The 16,602-nt window shown below is 40.9% G+C and overlaps 1 protein-coding gene across 6 annotated transcripts in view; it reads left to right on the top strand.

Moving 5' to 3' along the window:
* Positions 1-16,602, top strand: part of KLF12 (Kruppel like factor 12) — a 238,223-nt gene that overhangs the window by 141,556 nt on the left and 80,065 nt on the right. For all 6 annotated transcript variants that reach the window (XM_048295582.1, XM_048295581.1, XM_048295577.1 and 3 more), the window contains one exon: positions 6,263-6,794. In XM_048295582.1, coding sequence (XP_048151539.1) covers positions 6,263-6,794 — 532 coding nt within the window. The remainder of the gene's footprint in view (positions 1-6,262; positions 6,795-16,602) is intronic.

Raw genomic sequence — 16,602 nt, 5'->3', positions numbered from 1 at the left:
CACCTACAGAACTTCAGTTTCAGGGGCATGAACCTTCTACCCTATTTACAAGAAAGATAAGGAAAATATTCCATTTCAATTTTAAAAGCAAACTGTGTGCAGAAGTTGAGCACACCATGTTCTAAACCCAATTCACCTGCTCATCTCATGGCATTAGAGTTGTAAGCACATCTGTGTGCTATGCAAAAGCAAAATGACTCCTTCTAGAGCCAAGTGGGTTTTGTCTTTTAAAATGTATTGGTTTTCATTGACAGTGAAGTGTTAGAAAATCTGTAACGTGCACAGTATTTCCGGTTATGAAGGTTTCACCCTCCAAGCAGGATGACCAGAGCTGAAAGCTGCTCTAGCCGGGCACAAGTTCTGCACTGCCTGCCCAGGAGAGACTGCATGCCTGCACTGCCGAGCCTTGGCATTTTGGTGCTGCAGTGGCAGCTATGTGGTTAAAGTTGTGGGTAGCTTTTCAGACAGAGAATGATTTTTCTCATCTCAGTCTTCTTTAACACTGACAAAACAAAATCATCTTGTCTAAAATTGCTCCTGCCAGAGCAGAATGAGGTGGGACAGCATGATGAAAGCCAGCAAGGGGTTTTGTGTGATTTGACTGAAGAGTTAAACGTTTAGCAATTTATTTTTTAACTTCCTGTCCTCAAAGCTAGCTTATTTTATAAACGCTAAATTTAGTCTGTTCTGTTTCCGTCATCAAGGACAGCTTTTTTGGTATGCTTTCTTACAAAATGTTTGACCTTGGGAGATTGCTGCCAGAAAGGAAGACACTTCAAAAGCTGACAGCTGATTGTTGGAGGTTTGTAAACTCTGTTGTGTGGGATCCATAGAAGTCCACAAAGGCATAAAGACTCACTGTGGCTTAGTACCTTGTGAAGCTGATGAACTGCAAGGTGTCAGGATGAGTGGCTGACAACAAAAATTATCTTTACTTTTTCTCTGGTTTTAACCTCAGCTGTGTGGAAACTGTGAAAACTTCATGTGTTCTTTAGGATGGGAGACAGTGCTGGTACACAGAGGAGTTGCCATGAGTAGAATAAGAGTAGAGTCAAAAGGGGCCATTGCAAAATTTCCTCACAAGTTAAGAGGAGGTGGAATTCAGGGGGCTGGAAAGAAGATGAAGAACTGTGTAGGAAAGGATGGCTGCCCAGCAGATAGGATGCTATCAGCCACAGAGTCACCATGTTTTGCTCAGGGTAGTGTGGCTGGTTGCGAGGTAGACTGGTTGTTTTTCTATAATGGCCTGGGAATAAGGAGTAAGGAATGCTTTTTTATTCTGCCAAAAAAAGCTTTGTGAATAGGGAAATCACATGTTATGTTCCTGGTGGTATTTATTAATGACAAGCTAATGAAACAGAGGACTGCAAAGAATACTGGTATACAGCTTTAAAAGGGCAGGCACAAAAAGCATGAGCCAAGAGCATTGATTAATAGAGGCTGCACCTTTATTAAAAAGCCTTTTCTAGGAGGGTGCCATCCTAACCTGCCTTCCAGTTCTGGCTCAGCCAGATTTGAGTGGATGGTGAACAGCATAAGGATGCAACAGCAGTATTGTGGAGACATGCGTTGCTGAGATTTGCTTCTGAGACCCAGCTGGTGGCAGGGCTGAAGCTGTCCCTCTCCACTGTACCAGTGGGCTGAGTAGTGAGATGAGGGAAGCCATGTGGAGATGTACCCCTTCATGTTGTATTTCTATGGTCTGGGCTGGCATCCAAGGCAGCCCACTGAATTACAGGGACCTTAGGATGAACCCTTCCTAAGCCACCAAATGTTCTGGAAGCTGCCAAACTCTCAGCAACAGAGTTTAGACTCCTAAAACCAAACTGAAGTTTGCAAAACCAACACAGACACTTTTGGGAGCCAGACAGGAAAAGCCTGCTTCAGATGCCCAAACTAGCAATCTTCTGAGCCCACACCACCACAAGAAGCCCACTTCACTAGATGAGATGGAAAGACAAAACTAGAGAGACAGAAGAAATGAACACACAGCTATTTGTTTCTCTTCGAGTTGAGCTGACATAATGGCTGAAGGTATACTGAACATCCCAGCCACAGCTTTATTGTCTTCTCAGTTAGAAAAGATGTAGTTCCATTAAATAAAACCAACAACAAACACTCATTGTCTAGGGAAACAAACAGTTATTTCTCAGTTAATAACATTAGTAGAAGATGCTAAGAAATAGTGTTCTGAGAATTCAGCCATTCCTTTTGGCTTCCATGCTGCTTTTCTTCCCACAGTTCCTTATTCTGGAATAACTGTCATCATTGGGAAAGGTTTACTTATACCATCCATTTTCAGAAAATAGTGATAAATTTAATGTTCAAAGTTTTGATTCATCTACTGATTAAATAGAGTTTTGGCAGCTTAGATAAAATCTGAGATCATGGTGAAACATCTGTACCACTTGTAGCTTGTTGGCGATTGAATCTCGGACCCAGACCGGCAGGGAATCTGAACCGTTTATTCAAAGGAGTGAGTTGGTTTTATACACTTTTCTAAGGCACAGCATTTCCTTATATAAGTGACCTGTCCCGTGTTGCCACATCAGCAACACACTTCGTAGGGGTCTGCCCTGTGACACCTCCTCCCCCAGGGCCTGGTGGAGACAAGCCTCTGTGTGCTGCCATGCGCTCCTTTGTTCTGCCATGTGCCTTTGCAGGCAGGTTTTACAGCTCACAACCTAATTCTCTCTTATAATTCCTCATAGTAGCTCACTGTAAGGGAGCGTGAGTTGTTGGGGTAGATCTCTGTTTACCACCAGCAGAAGAAAATATAGCACTTGTTTACAATTTTTACCTTAAATATGAAACATACAAACCTGTTTTGATAAGGATCCTGCTGTCTCTTGTAATGTCAGCTGACATAAGTCACATCCTGAATTTACCAAAGGGCATCCTTAGTCTTAGAGTTTTGTCGGGAAAGGCAGCTATGGAACGGCATACCAGTTGTCATCCTGTTTGGAGAAATTAATAAAGGTTTTGAGCTTAGTTTCACTACTGAAGACTGAAATAATAATATTAACTGCATTACCATAGTACACAGAGACTGCTTGGCCCCTCCAGCAGATAAGAAGAGAGTACCTAGGGAAGGGTAGATGCAATATAAGGAATGTACAAACAAAAGTAAATGTAGAAGAGCTGTTAAAGTGATTTGTGTGATAGTCTGAAGTTATATGTTACTTTTTTTTAATTCCCAAAGGAGTAGGTGTAATTACTGTAGTGAAACAAAGGCCTGTTCTTAGCGCAACCTAGAGAAAATCTGTAAGTCGTGACCTGTGCTTTGTCTCAAAGACCATTAACTCTATCGGCAGAACAAATACTTTGTGTGGTATCAGCTACAGGAGGGTTTGGGTTTTTTCTTCACTCTTCTTGTGAGGGACCTAGTGCTTCTTGCTGCAAAGGTAGGTGGGACTTCGGGGCGGAAGCACTCAGTTTGGTGATAGACTGCTCTTGAGGTCTATGTGGATCCCTTGTGTCCAGTCTCAAAAGTATCTTGGAAGTCACAAGACTACTACCAGCAGTCTGACACGTATGCACTGGATAAATCAAGTGCCTGGTGCACTTTAGGGTGCTCCGAAGTGCGACAAAAGACAGCAACAGCAGGTAATCCATCCTTCAGCTCACAGAATAACACATTGTGTTGCCAAGGCAGGTGGCAGTGGGTCAACCTGAAATCTGCCTCTGGTACCCAGGGAAAACCTGGAAGTAAGGCAACATGTAGGATTTCTTGCATGGTGGATTTATCTGCCCTGTGGATAGAGCTGTTGATTCACGCTGCTTCTAGATGACCCATGTCATGTGCATGAGGGCATCCCTCATCTCTCTTGCACATGAGTTGATGCCATTTATCCCTCTTCTCTCAAACATTTAAGGTATGAGATGCTGCATTTGGCCTTATGAAGGTTCAGGTGTAGCCTGTGCAGGGTGTCCCTCTCCACTTTGCTCTGCTACCTGTCTGTTCAGTTTAGCAGAACCAGTCTGTCTGCCCAAGTGCATATAGATGAGACTTGTCAAGATTTGACAAATTAACTTTTTGTGCCATGTATGTTTATGGTTTTGTCTTTATGATGGCACAATAGGGGATCTCATTATGAACAGTAGCCAGGATAAGGTGTTTCAGAGGAAGTTACCAGGAATCATTGTAACCTGGCAATTGCAGGCGGGTTTGCCTTCTTGAGGAAGAGCTTTACATAGCCTTGTCACTCATAGCTGGTTCTGTGCTTTGAAAAGTAACCTGTTCTTCACTTTGTGTTCTTTTTTAGCAGAATTTCCCATTGTCTTAATAAAAAGGGATTTTTTTCTTTTGTTATTTGTATTGCAACAGGACAGCAGGATCCAGGGTCCAGGTGAATCCTTTATTTGGATGGTGGTCCCTTTATTTTAAATTGAAGGGACCACCTTTAGTCCACCTTTAGACCACCTTCTAATCTAAATCAAAACCAGGATTGGTGCGTTTTTAGCAAGTTACTACTATAAATTAAATTAAATTTGTGTATGAATAGAGGAAGATACTTACTGTTCCAGAGATGTTTTTGCTTTCAAATGGGGGAAAATGTCAGATCCAAGAACCAGTCTAAATCCGCTGAATACATGCGATCTACGAGAACATCTCATTTTCAGTGTGCCAAGGATAATATCCAGTTAGGCCCTTACTACTGCAGTTTTCAATATTAGTGTTTGTATTTTCCTTTTTCAGTAGAGTTCCATTCTCTGTTGAAGCTTGACTCTGACTCAAAAGAAGGAGAGATTTCCTTGGAAATATTTAATGTAGCTGATTATAAAAATCCCGAAGGGAATTAATAGCTTGATTGATTGTTAGTTTATTGACAGTAGACGTATTAAAATATTTCTAGCTTAAATATTTCTGACTTTATATTTTTATATACTTAGTAAATACCATAATCTAGAGATCAAAATAATGCATTTAGAGCTGCTTAGGTACTGTAAAAAGATTGCTTGTTAGAGCTGCATAGGGAGTAATCATTTTGGATCAAGTGAGGTTTGAAGGAGCAATGTTTTGTATTGAGGTTGGTTTTGGTACTACAGCTGTAACTGTGTGAATGCCTGTCTCTAGAGAAGCTCTGCTGCAGTGCAGTGCCATGGAGGTGCTTCTTTGAGGAGCTGAGAGCTGTGCTTTGCCTTACAACCAGGTTATAGATGGGCATTTCCACCCTTGCTCTGCCTGGTGAAAATTACTTGAAAAAACATTGTTAAAGACTGGTTATTAATGATGTACTGTCAAAATGGAAAGATATATCAAGTGAACTTCTCTAGGGATCTGTCTTTGGTCTAGCATTATTCAAAAATTCTATTAACCTCTTTGATGACAGAAATAAGGGAAAAACTATAAAAATAGCAGATGGCACCACTCTAGAATAAATTTAGTCCAACCAGCTTTGAAAGAATTAGTCCAAAGCATAAAATTATTTCATGAAGTCAGGAAAATAGTTCTTAATTAGTATGGGAAAAAAATAATAACAATGGGGAAGGCTATGTAATGGGCTATTTCAGAATGATGAATTGCTGTAACCGTCGCTCCCTCTAGCAGGGCAATCATACAAATGTGTGGCTTTGTACTGATATGTTAGTTCATTATCAATGACCATTCAGAGTGCAGAAGTCAAACATAGAACTGAAGGGCTGAGGGTAGCATAAGGGACCACCTCCTGAAAAGTGTTGTGGACAAAACTGCAAAGATCACTGTAAAGAGCAAATGAGTACTAAGGTATGTCCTTTTAAAGAGGACATATGACAGAAAGAACAGGCCAGGTCTGCCTAGTCTAGAAGAAGGTAGACAAGTGGGGGGAAATAACGGTCTTTGAGCATGAGGAATGGTAGTAACCATTTTTTCTTAATGTCTGAGTGATGATGACACAAGAGAGTAAGGCTGTGGTTTAAAATTAAATGTTGGAAAAAAAATGTTCTGTCAATATGAATAGTTGTTACTGCTGAAGATACTAAAATTTTTGTCACTGGTGACTTTGCATAGTGCAAAGAAACAGGATGATTTTGTACCATTAATCCCGACAGTTTCTAAGAAATGGGAGTAGAACTTTCTTTTCTTTTCAATATTCTGTTCAAACAGAACATGTCTCTGCTTTCTAACATGATCTGTACTTTAAAATTTTGGGCGGACGCAAGAAAAGGATACAAGTCCTATGGCTTTCACGACCAAGTTGTGTGATGTGCATTAGCAGCTGGGTGTGCAAGTCATCTTTAGCCACATGTGTAACTATGTCCCTTTGTTCTTCCTCAACAGTCTCCAAACGTCCACAACTACCCAGATATGGATGCTGTACCCTTGTTACTAAACAACATGAAGGCAGACCCCACGGAGGATTCATTATCTACAGACCATTTCCAAACACAGACTGAACCAGTGGACTTGTCAATAAACAAAGCCAGGTCGTCCCCTACAGCAGCTTCATCTTCACCAGTTTCCATGACAGCATCAGCCTCCTCCCCTTCTTCTACTTCTTCTAGTCGGCCAGCTTCATCCCCCACAGTAATAACATCAGTCTCCTCAGCAGCATCTGTACCGTCAGTATTAACTCCAGGTCCTCTTGTGGCCTCTGCCTCTGGTGTTGGAGGTCAGCAGTTTTTGCACATTATCCATCCAGTACCACCTTCAAGTCCCATGAACTTGCAGTCCAACAAAATGAGTCACGTGCACCGTATCCCCGTGGTGGTACAGTCGGTACCTGTTGTCTATACAGCTGTGAGATCACCTGGGAATATGAACAACACTATAGTAGTACCACTGTTGGAGGATGGGAGAAGCCATGTCAAAGGTAAGGTGGAGCCACTTCTGTGCGTCTGTGGCATCTCTGAAACTGGTCTTACATGAGAAAACATAAAAATGATTATAAAGCTGTTACTTTCCATGCTTACTGTGTTGTTGCTGAAAAGGCATACAACTTACATGATTGGGAGGAACCTTTAAAAGTCTTATCCCAGATGATCTTTAAAGTAAATAAGTATTTAAATGAAGACTGAGTTCAGCAGTGGTGTTAGATACTTGGACAACTTGTGGTAGGTTTTGTCCTGAGCGAAATAAATCTCCCCAGAAGCTGAAGAAGTAGGAGAATGGAAAAAATGTCAGTGTATGACATTTATGACAATATAGAAAATAGCACAGATGGACATGGAAAACTCACCAGCTGTTTCAGATTTAGCAAGGGGAGGAATGGCAGAGAGATTGTTCCCCAGCAAGGAGAAAGCAATCATTGGGCTCTAGGAATGTATGAAGGAAAGGCTTGTGGACCAAAGAGCATTAACAGATGCAGAGAAGTAGGTTTTATTAAGCTCAAGGAGTGGCAGTGCAATACTTTGAATTAGGTTTCTTCTTCCAGATTAAACAGCAGAAGGGAAGGGAGCCACACAGAATGTTTATGTTGGGAATGAGTTTTGCAGACACAGGACCCCAGAGGCACATGGAGGTGTGAAGGGAGGAAGAGGCACATGTCAGAAGGACGGATACACTCTTGAGGTGTCCAAAGAACACAGAAAGTGGAGCTGGAAAGCAAGAAAAAGTGAAAACTCAACAGTTACTAAGGGAGCAAAAACTTGTTAGAGATAGTGAGATGATGGGTGGAGGAAGAAAAGAAAAACCAGATGTGCCTAGAAACTTCAAAAGCACAGCTTTATAAAGGTGGCATTAGTGACAGAGATGGGAATATGCAGAAAGGAATGAGATACTCATTTCAAGGCTCATTGCATGTGAGTGAATAAAATACGGTAATTTTCCCCTGAAATGAGGTATTGAGGCAGAAAGGGAGGGTATTGACAGATAACATTACTTTGGGGCTTATGAGACTGCAGGACATTTAGTCTTATAACATCTCTTGTGTTCCTAATTGCATAGTGAACAGGTCCCAACAACTTGTATCTCACTTCTCATGTCTGTTTTGGATAAACTGGCAACTGTGTGCTACTGTACAGGACTACAGTGATGGGTCATTCTGATGTTCAGGGGCATCCTGTTGTCTATTGGTCTGTGATTCTCCTACTGTTCCCTCAGTACCCAAAGGGGGGACTGTGCCCTCTCAATAGGCTTGAACATAGGAAATGAACTGAGTTGATGTGAGTTAAGTTTTAAGCCTCAAAATGATGGTTTAAGTTTTATTACACTTAATACAGTGATGTAATTTTAGCTCTTTGTGCCTTTCTGTCAAGAAATTATGAATAAAACCAGAACTTTGCACCATGTAGTCTAGAAAGAAAAAAAAAAACAAAACAAAGCAAAAACCAAACAAACAGGAAAAGGAAAGTTTTAGTCTGTATTTTGATTTTGGAGCTTCGAGGTGCACCTGACCTTGAGCTCATCAAGAAATTTTCCCATTTGTTTTCTTTTCAAAGACTCTAGCTGGCTCTGGTAGTAGTCTCCTCTATAGGAAGTACCTCCTGATCTTGTAAAACTGGAACTTTGGTACCCCAGTTTCATCAGCAAAATTCCAGAATTTAATGTGCTGTAGGGATTTCAGCCCATGAACTCCATGCCTTTTGACCTGCCCTTACAGTGTGGCCTTTGTGCTCTAATTGGCAGAGGTCATTAGCCATTAGCCCCTGCATCATCTATTAATGCACAGTTAAAGGAAAAGAAGGCATTAACAATTCTTCAATTTATTAATTTTTTTCTCATGAGTTGTATTCATTTTGTTGTCCCTAATTATTTTGATTAAAAAGTTACGGTTAATTTGAATAAATACAATAAAAGAATAATGGGCAGCAATCCACTCTAGGTAGTCATCTTTTATCAGCTTTTGCTGGAGTGTTTCTCATTCTTTAATGCAAAACAGTATAAATAATTAAATGCAGTGATATCACACAAGTTAACTAATTAAATGAATTTCATATGTGTGCAGACTAAATTCCCTTCTGTGATCAGCTATTGCGCTGATAACAAAAAATAAATGTACACAGATCCTAACAGGACATCGTTGTCAAATTGAATTAGTTCTTAATCCTCTACCAGCTGACGGACAAATGCAGGTTTGGAGTCATCTAGAGTCACAGCTTTCAACTTTTACATGAACACTGATAATTTTCAGAAACAGAAAAATATGCTCTCTGAAACAGTCGATCCACAGAGAGCATTGGCAGCATAATCCCTGGGTTATTCCTGCTTTGGTGCTAGTTCAGAGACAGGAGTGCCAGTTGGGAAGCACTTAAAGTTATGTTTTGCATTAATCTTTATCTAAGCCCTTTTCACACAATTGAGACTTAGGCATTTGCCTGAACACAGATATTTTTAAATGCTAAAATTAATGAAAATAACATCAGACTTGAGTTCAGATCTCTCCTGTTTTTCTAGGTGTCGGGTGCTGAAGGGAAAAAACACAAGAAACAGGGCATACAGAAAAGCTTTTTCTTTGTTACTACCAATTTTATTTTTCTTGTGCTGAATTTTCCTCTTCCTTCCAGGTTTGACTAGAACCGTTTAATCCTTAGTTTTTTGCAAGAACCTTCTCAAGTTGTCACCATCCCTCTAATACTGCCTCCAGGTGTTTTGCTCAGGTGGCTTTCTGCTTCCCTTGATGCTTCCCACTCCTCATTTCTCTCTCACTCTCTCTCTCAGACAAAACTGTCCTGGTGGCTGCTTTTTTAGGCAGTTCAAGCAAATAGTTCTTTCTTCGTGTTCTGTTTGAATTCTCTCTTCCCCCTGGCACAAGAAATGGCTATCTTGTCTTCTGTTTCCTCTTCTTTTTCTATTTTTCTGTTTTTTCTAGTCCTTCCTATCTTGCTGTCTGCTCTTTGAGTGCCACATTCAGCAGCTCTGCTTCTTCTTCCCCTCCTTTTCTGTTAATATTTTTAATCTATACTGTCATCTCCTCCTCCGCCTCTGTGCATCCTTCTCCATGGTGTCATTCATCATGGCATTCTTAGTATTACCGTCCTTCAGAAGAGTTTCAGATCTCCTTTTGTGCCTCCTAGTTTGCTGTTTATTTCTGCTGTCTATCCTGCCTCCTCTCTCCCATTTTTTATTTTGCTTGCAAGATTTTTTTTGTTTTGAAGACACGTATATACAAGGTGCCAGCAGCATCCCATCAGGTCCTGTGGCATGTGCTACACCCCAAGGTGGGCAATGGGAGACAGGGCTATCCACGCTGCAAAAGCACCCTTATGTCAGAGTGATGTGCTTTTGCAGGATAAAAACCTAGTCTAAATCAAAACCAGGATTGGTGCATTTTTAGCAAGTTACTAACAGTGCTTAATTAGAAGGTAATTAGTGAACACTGTGTGCAGTATAGGTAATACAGCACTTACCATTTACAAATCTTACTAATTTCCTACAAGTTCCTGACACCATTCTCTAACCCCACAACACTCACCTATGAACACACACACAGTTACATGCAGACTCCCCTGCTGACCACGCACCTTCCTCCCCTGATTCACCCACTGGGGGGACGCACTCAAGGGAGATCCCCAGAGCAGCAGGGTCTCTGTGCAGCCCCCACAGCACCAGCCCAGATGTGCAAGTTGCCCCCTACAAGCTTCTCCTCTCATTATTTTGTACACACAAAGCACAGTAGTGTGTTAGGGCTGTTAGGCACAGAGGGGAAGGGAGCCAGGCACAAGTCCTTGTGGACACTGTGAGGCCAGGCTGTGTCCTCTGCCTCCCCTACAACATAGCAGAGTCAAAGCTCCCTTCCTTCAGTGGTCACTGCTCTTGTCACAGCCTTAAGAAGTGCTTGGAGGTTTTTTTTCTGTGTGGATTAGGTGGTGGCGACTAGACATTATTGTACATTAAAATATTCCATGAAAGACCATTATAGTCCCATGAAAATCTCTTTCCTTGCCTTTTTTTCCTCCCTGTTTAGCAGTGGTGAGGATTGCTAAAAGTTTAATTAGAGGCACAGCGGGTAGCAGCACCTGTAGATAAGACTGCCTGTTGATTTCCCTTAAACCCCTATTTCAGTTGTTCCAAGTCTGTCTATATGTTAACCATTTAGACTAACATTTTCCATACTGCATGTCTGCCTCAAGCTACTTCTGTTTTTTTTCTCTTTTTCTTCCTTTAAGAGGAAATTTTCAAGAAAAAAAACTATTCCCCTCTTCCTGAGACTGAGCATAGAGAAAAAAAATGTAGCATTTTATATGTTGAAAAATTGATTCCAGCTCTTTTTTTTTGGTGAAAAACTAGAACCTCAGCCGTTTATGACAGGAACCTCAAGCTTGGTTTGGACCATTGTTCTTTGCTTTCAGAATATATCCATGAATACTCCTGGCAAATCATGTCCCTCTAGCAGCAGGTTTTGCCAAATACAATATCCTTAAAAATTGTTTTCTGTAATTCAGAGGAGTATTCATTGAAGAGCCTTTCAGAAGCTCCTTCCTGATAATGGTGCACTAAGGGCTGGTGCAACTTTGATATTTCTGGGGTTTTGGAATTAAATTTATGGATTCTCGTTTTTACGGGTTTTTAAGTTTTCGTAAGACGCAATCACTTGCAAAATTCAGCAGTCAGAACATAATAAATTTAAATTTGCCACCTGAACTTTGTCTGCTTCCCTAGTACATAAACAGCTGTAATGACATGGGCTTGGACTATTTTTATGTTACATCTTATGTAGACCTGGCAAAAAATACACAGGTTTTGTCTTCACAGTTTGCACGTGCCATATTCCTCACTGTGAATATATTAATATGTAATAAATGCAGTATCTATTGCTGCAGATTTTTTGTGACTTAAAACAGGTAGTACCATTAGATTAAGGTATCCACTGCCCTTGTTTTTTTGAAGTACAGCCTGTTACTTCTGCCTACTGTAAAGTTTATTCCACAAAAGTAAATGCAATTTGTTGTATGATAGAAATTAAGAGAACTGCTCCATATGTTAAAAGGTCAGATAATACGGTCTGTTTGTATAAATTATGCTATGGAAGAGACTTTTAAAACCAGTAGTGTTGCCTTTTTTGTTTCATGTGAAGTGATTTCTACATTTTCGTAGATGGCTATTTTGGATTTGAGTTGCGTCGAGGCTGAGAGTTTTTACTTTAGCTACAATTATTTTGCTGCTATGCACAAAAATCTTTTGTGGCTGTACATATTCCAGCCTGTCTGCCTCCACCCTACTGCCCCCCGAATGTTGAAGCTCTCTCCTCATGTTGGTTGGTTCAGCTGGAAGAAATGCTAGTGGTCCTGGGAAAGCGGGAACAGGTTGGCAATGGCTGGCCAGGAAGAGAAGCAGGCAGAGGAGAGGCTTTTGTTCAGGGATGTGTGTGCTCCTGGAGATGGTGCACCTTATTTAAGAACTGGAGGAAACAGTAATTCTTGCCGGAATGGAGAGTTAAAACAGAGGCTGTAAGATATGCTGTGGTGTTTGAAACCGAGGAGGCTGATTTAAGACAAAATGGATTAGGTTAACTATGGGGACTTCCCTAAACAGACTTCTACTTAAATTTCCAGAAAAGTACTTTCTAGGGATTTACTAGTGACATGCTTAGATTTTTTCACTGTTGAAGCAAATGCTCTTTTAAGATTCATCAACATGATTTGAGATCATGTACATTTTCAACTAGGAGGAATTTGAGGAAGGGAATGAGGTAGATGCATATTGCAACTTGATTTGTGAAGCCCAGCATAAGCGGGATGAGTAAATCTATTTTGACATATCCTGAGCCCCCCCTGCACCTTTTGGAGGCTGTTGGTTCCTTGTCTTCCACGCCAAGAATGCCTCTGGCCCTTCAGTTCTGTATTCTCACCAGGGCTGAGCTTTGATCTGGTTGCTTTTATCCCACAAATTCGGATCCAGCAGAAACACATGCCTAAAACTTCTCATTTATTTTATCTCTGCCGTGGGTTTTATTGTGCCTTGGGCCAACCTGCTGGAAACTTGATGTCTAAAATATTTCTGGATTGTTCCAGTGTGTAAGTTGCAGTCTGCTACCATCGTGTAGTAGTTTTGCAGTATTTTATTTAATATTAAATATATTCTGTCCTTATTGTTTTCCTTGTTTACTTTTGGTGATAGAGTATTTGTATACTGGATGTTCAGCGAGATATAAATCTCAGTAGTCTTAGTAGTTTCTTTTTTTCATTGATGAGGTCTCCTGGCATTGAAATAGCTTAGAAAGAGAAAAGTCCTTTGTTTAAAAAATGGGTTTGTATGTTTATGTATACAACCCAATGACAGAGATGCTTAAATATGTGCATATATTACATCCATGCAATCCCTCTCTCTTCTGTATTTCTCCATACAGCTATTCTTTTAAGAGGTTTATGGCAAAGTATTTGACTGTTGAAATGATTTTAAATATTGCCTTTGATTGGATCATAGCAATTAATATTCTCTGGTAGATTAGTTACACTGTGCATTCAGTGCCAGTTCCCATTCTCTGTGAACCATAACCACGCTAGGTGCAGTTAACTGCTCAAGCCATATAGTCCCATAAAATCTCAATAAAATCTGAAAACTGTGGAGTATGGGTAATCTTGCTATAAATTGTAATAAAAATTACCCCTGTAGAGTCTGTATTCTGACCATTATGTTCATGGATACTGCTGCTTTGTACATAAAGTTTTATGAAATAAATCGACCAACTCTGCTGCCCCTACCAGGCACCAAGCTGTTTTGATCAAAAATCTGATAGGTGCACTCAGAGCATTTCTCCGATGCATAAAGCATTTGTAATGAACTTTAAATAGGAAGAAAAATGCAGTATATGTGCTTCATATAGTATGAACCAGCTTAGGAGAAGGAAATTGTGAATACCATCATTCACATGCATTTGGTAGGTCTGTAAAGACAGGATTTTGTTTCCTAGAACACATTAAATAAACCTGAGTACAACACAGTCTCTGAGGTCATAATTTTAAGTAGCTCCTGTACATCTGCATCTGGAAGTGTTGCTTCCACCATTAAAAATGCGTAGTGATGTCTGTTGCAATCTTTTTTGATGCTCTCCTGCTGAGCAGGTCTGCACTGGTGTCCTGCTCTCTAAAAAAAATTCCAAGAAGAGGGATGTTAATTTGTTTCAGACATCAAGCTATGGTGTGAGGCTGCACCTCTGCAGTTTTAAAGGCTATTTTCCATGAGTAAGCGAGAAGGATGGGGATGAATTTTTCCCTCTGCTTGGTGTTCGATCTGCCCAGATGCATTTATTATCAGAGACATTTGAGACAGTTTCAGTTTAAGAAAGAGTGGAAGACTTGCTCTTGGCCTGCAGCTTTCTTCTTGCAATATTTTAGGTACTGAGCTATGCTGCATGCTAAAATTAAGAGTCCAAAGTTGTGCTTTAGACACTGCAGTATTCATAACTCCAGTGTTTCTGATGCTGGCAGATTAATAGCGTATTGTGCTAAAACATGAGTGCCATGCAGTTTTCTTAGCCATATTTTCTGTTTCCATCCTTCTGGGAGTTTGGCAGCAAATGTTCGTTTTTTACTTCAGTCCTTCATGCTCTGCAGACGCAGGGACACATGTAACAGCAGTACTAATGAGATTCTTGTAAATGTTAATTTTGGCATGTGGGGTAGTAGTTGGTTTTCCATCCCTAATGGAAGTAAGTGCAAAGCAGCATTGCTTACAGCTGGAGATAATCTATAACCTGTTGTATGCCAGCATGGACTGAAAGCAACTGGAGAGGAGTTTATTGGAAACAGCAAACGTGACCCTTTCTGGCTTATTTGAGGCACCTCATGTTTCTGCTTCATTTAAACTTCATCACAATAAAAATCTGCGGCTGTGTTTCCAAGACCAAACCCATCACCCAGGCATGGATCAGAACTGGCAAGGCCAGAGGGACCTCCCCACCATCCAGGTTGATGTCTCAGCTAGCACAGGTCTTGATGCCACTGCCCACTGCAGAGACTTGTAACCCTGCTTCTGACAGAGAGGTTCTAGTGGGTAAATGGCACGACCACTTGCAAATCCCATAGTGAACGATCATTTTGATTAGCAGGTTGATAAGGGATCCTTCAGAGAAAGCAGGGTTGGGAGTTTAAAACGTGAAACAAAAGCAAGCAAACTCTGAATTTGTAAATACTTTCAAAAAGCAGGAGCAGATTTTTAATTATTTTAAGAGAGTAACTAACGGTGATTCAGTTTTTATTGTGGTGTGGTGTATCGGCAGACCTACATGTGTGTAAGTTTACAAAGTTATTAGATAAGAAGTTAAGTTAATGCAGAAAACTGAGGTTTTAAGCTGAAGTGAGACAGAGGCTTCAGTATTTCAGGATGCTGAAATTTTCTCTCTTCTTTCACACCAGCAAGCATCATCTCATAAAGAGTCATTCTGACATCAGTTAATTACTATGGGGCTTAGCTATAAAAGAGAGGCAAAACTCCTAATGGTTACTTAGTTTTCTCCTGCTCTTAAATATTTCATTCATCTTTAGCCCAAGGGGCTCATATTTGCCTTTAAATCAAAGATAGGATGCAGACATAAAATTACTTCTAGTGGGTCTTCATGAGCCTACTGATGGGATGAGTTTTCATCCCTTTCACTCACAGGAAATTTGACTAGGGAAAGTAAATCAGGTTGCAGTAACTGAGAACTGCCAGTGGTGACAGCAGTGTGGTGGTGTATGGCCCTTTTCATGCCACCTGCAGGCATCCAGATGCAGGATTTCTGACAGCGCTTGGCTTTGTCTAACCAGATCAGAGCACTTGAGATGTGTATCCCTGATTAATCACTGAAAAGAAGCAAAGGTATTAGGACATACCTGGCCAAAGCCCAAATATGACAGACAGGGGGAGGAAATTTACCTACCATCTTAGTATCAGCAGCACATGTGTGAGAAGTGGGAGGAAGTGTGCTGGGCTCTTGTTAGCCTGGAGTGATTTAAATCCACAGTCCCTTCCTTCCCAAGAGTTTCCAGAATGTGGGCAGGAGCACGAATTTAGAGAGTGAAGAAAAAAAGGTACCTTAATGGTGTGGCTGTGTGCTCAGGTTATTCCCCTGGGGAGGTGGAGACTTGATCCCGTTCCTAGGGGTTCATGTGCCCTTAGCAACCAACAGGCTGGATTCTTCCCTGAGAGTGTGCTTCTCTGACATGGCTAATCCTGTACCATGTCATAACCAAGGCAGCTGTGTGCCAGAAAGCACAAATTCATGCAGTGCTCATTAGAAAGCTCCTATGCAAGTTTAAATCTCTTCCAGCATTGTAGAACAGGCAGTTTTGTGCTCAGAAGCAGGATCAGGTATAGTCTGACCCCACAGCCAGAATAAATTTTAAAGCCCCAAACTGTTCAGTTTGACAGAAATAGAAGCAAGCTTATATCTGATCCAGATCAGGCTTTTTCCTACTGGCAACTGGCAGCTGGCAGATACAATATTAATGATGATAGACTTAAGTTGTGTAGTATTTACTGGCTGGTACATGCCTTATGTGAGACCCATTTGCACATCTTCCCTTAAAACAAGTGCAGGAAGTGAATTCACTTGTAGTGCCCAGAGGGAAACTCCTTTTTGGTACAGTTTGGCAAAGGGGTATTGAGAAGTGATTGCATGTATTTGTGTACATCATGAGCAATTTTCTCTACTTTCTGTAGCAAAAAAGGATCATTGTTTCTTGAGGCTAACACGGATGGGAAGCAATGTGGCTGTTTACAGCCTTCAGCACTTGCAGACATTCTTAAATAACTCCCCTGGC

Source organism: Corvus hawaiiensis, chromosome 2 (assembly GCF_020740725.1).
Source record: "Corvus hawaiiensis isolate bCorHaw1 chromosome 2, bCorHaw1.pri.cur, whole genome shotgun sequence".
In the NCBI taxonomy this organism is placed as follows: Eukaryota; Metazoa; Chordata; class Aves; order Passeriformes; family Corvidae; genus Corvus; species Corvus hawaiiensis.
This window is presented reverse-complemented; position numbering and strand designations above follow the sequence as displayed.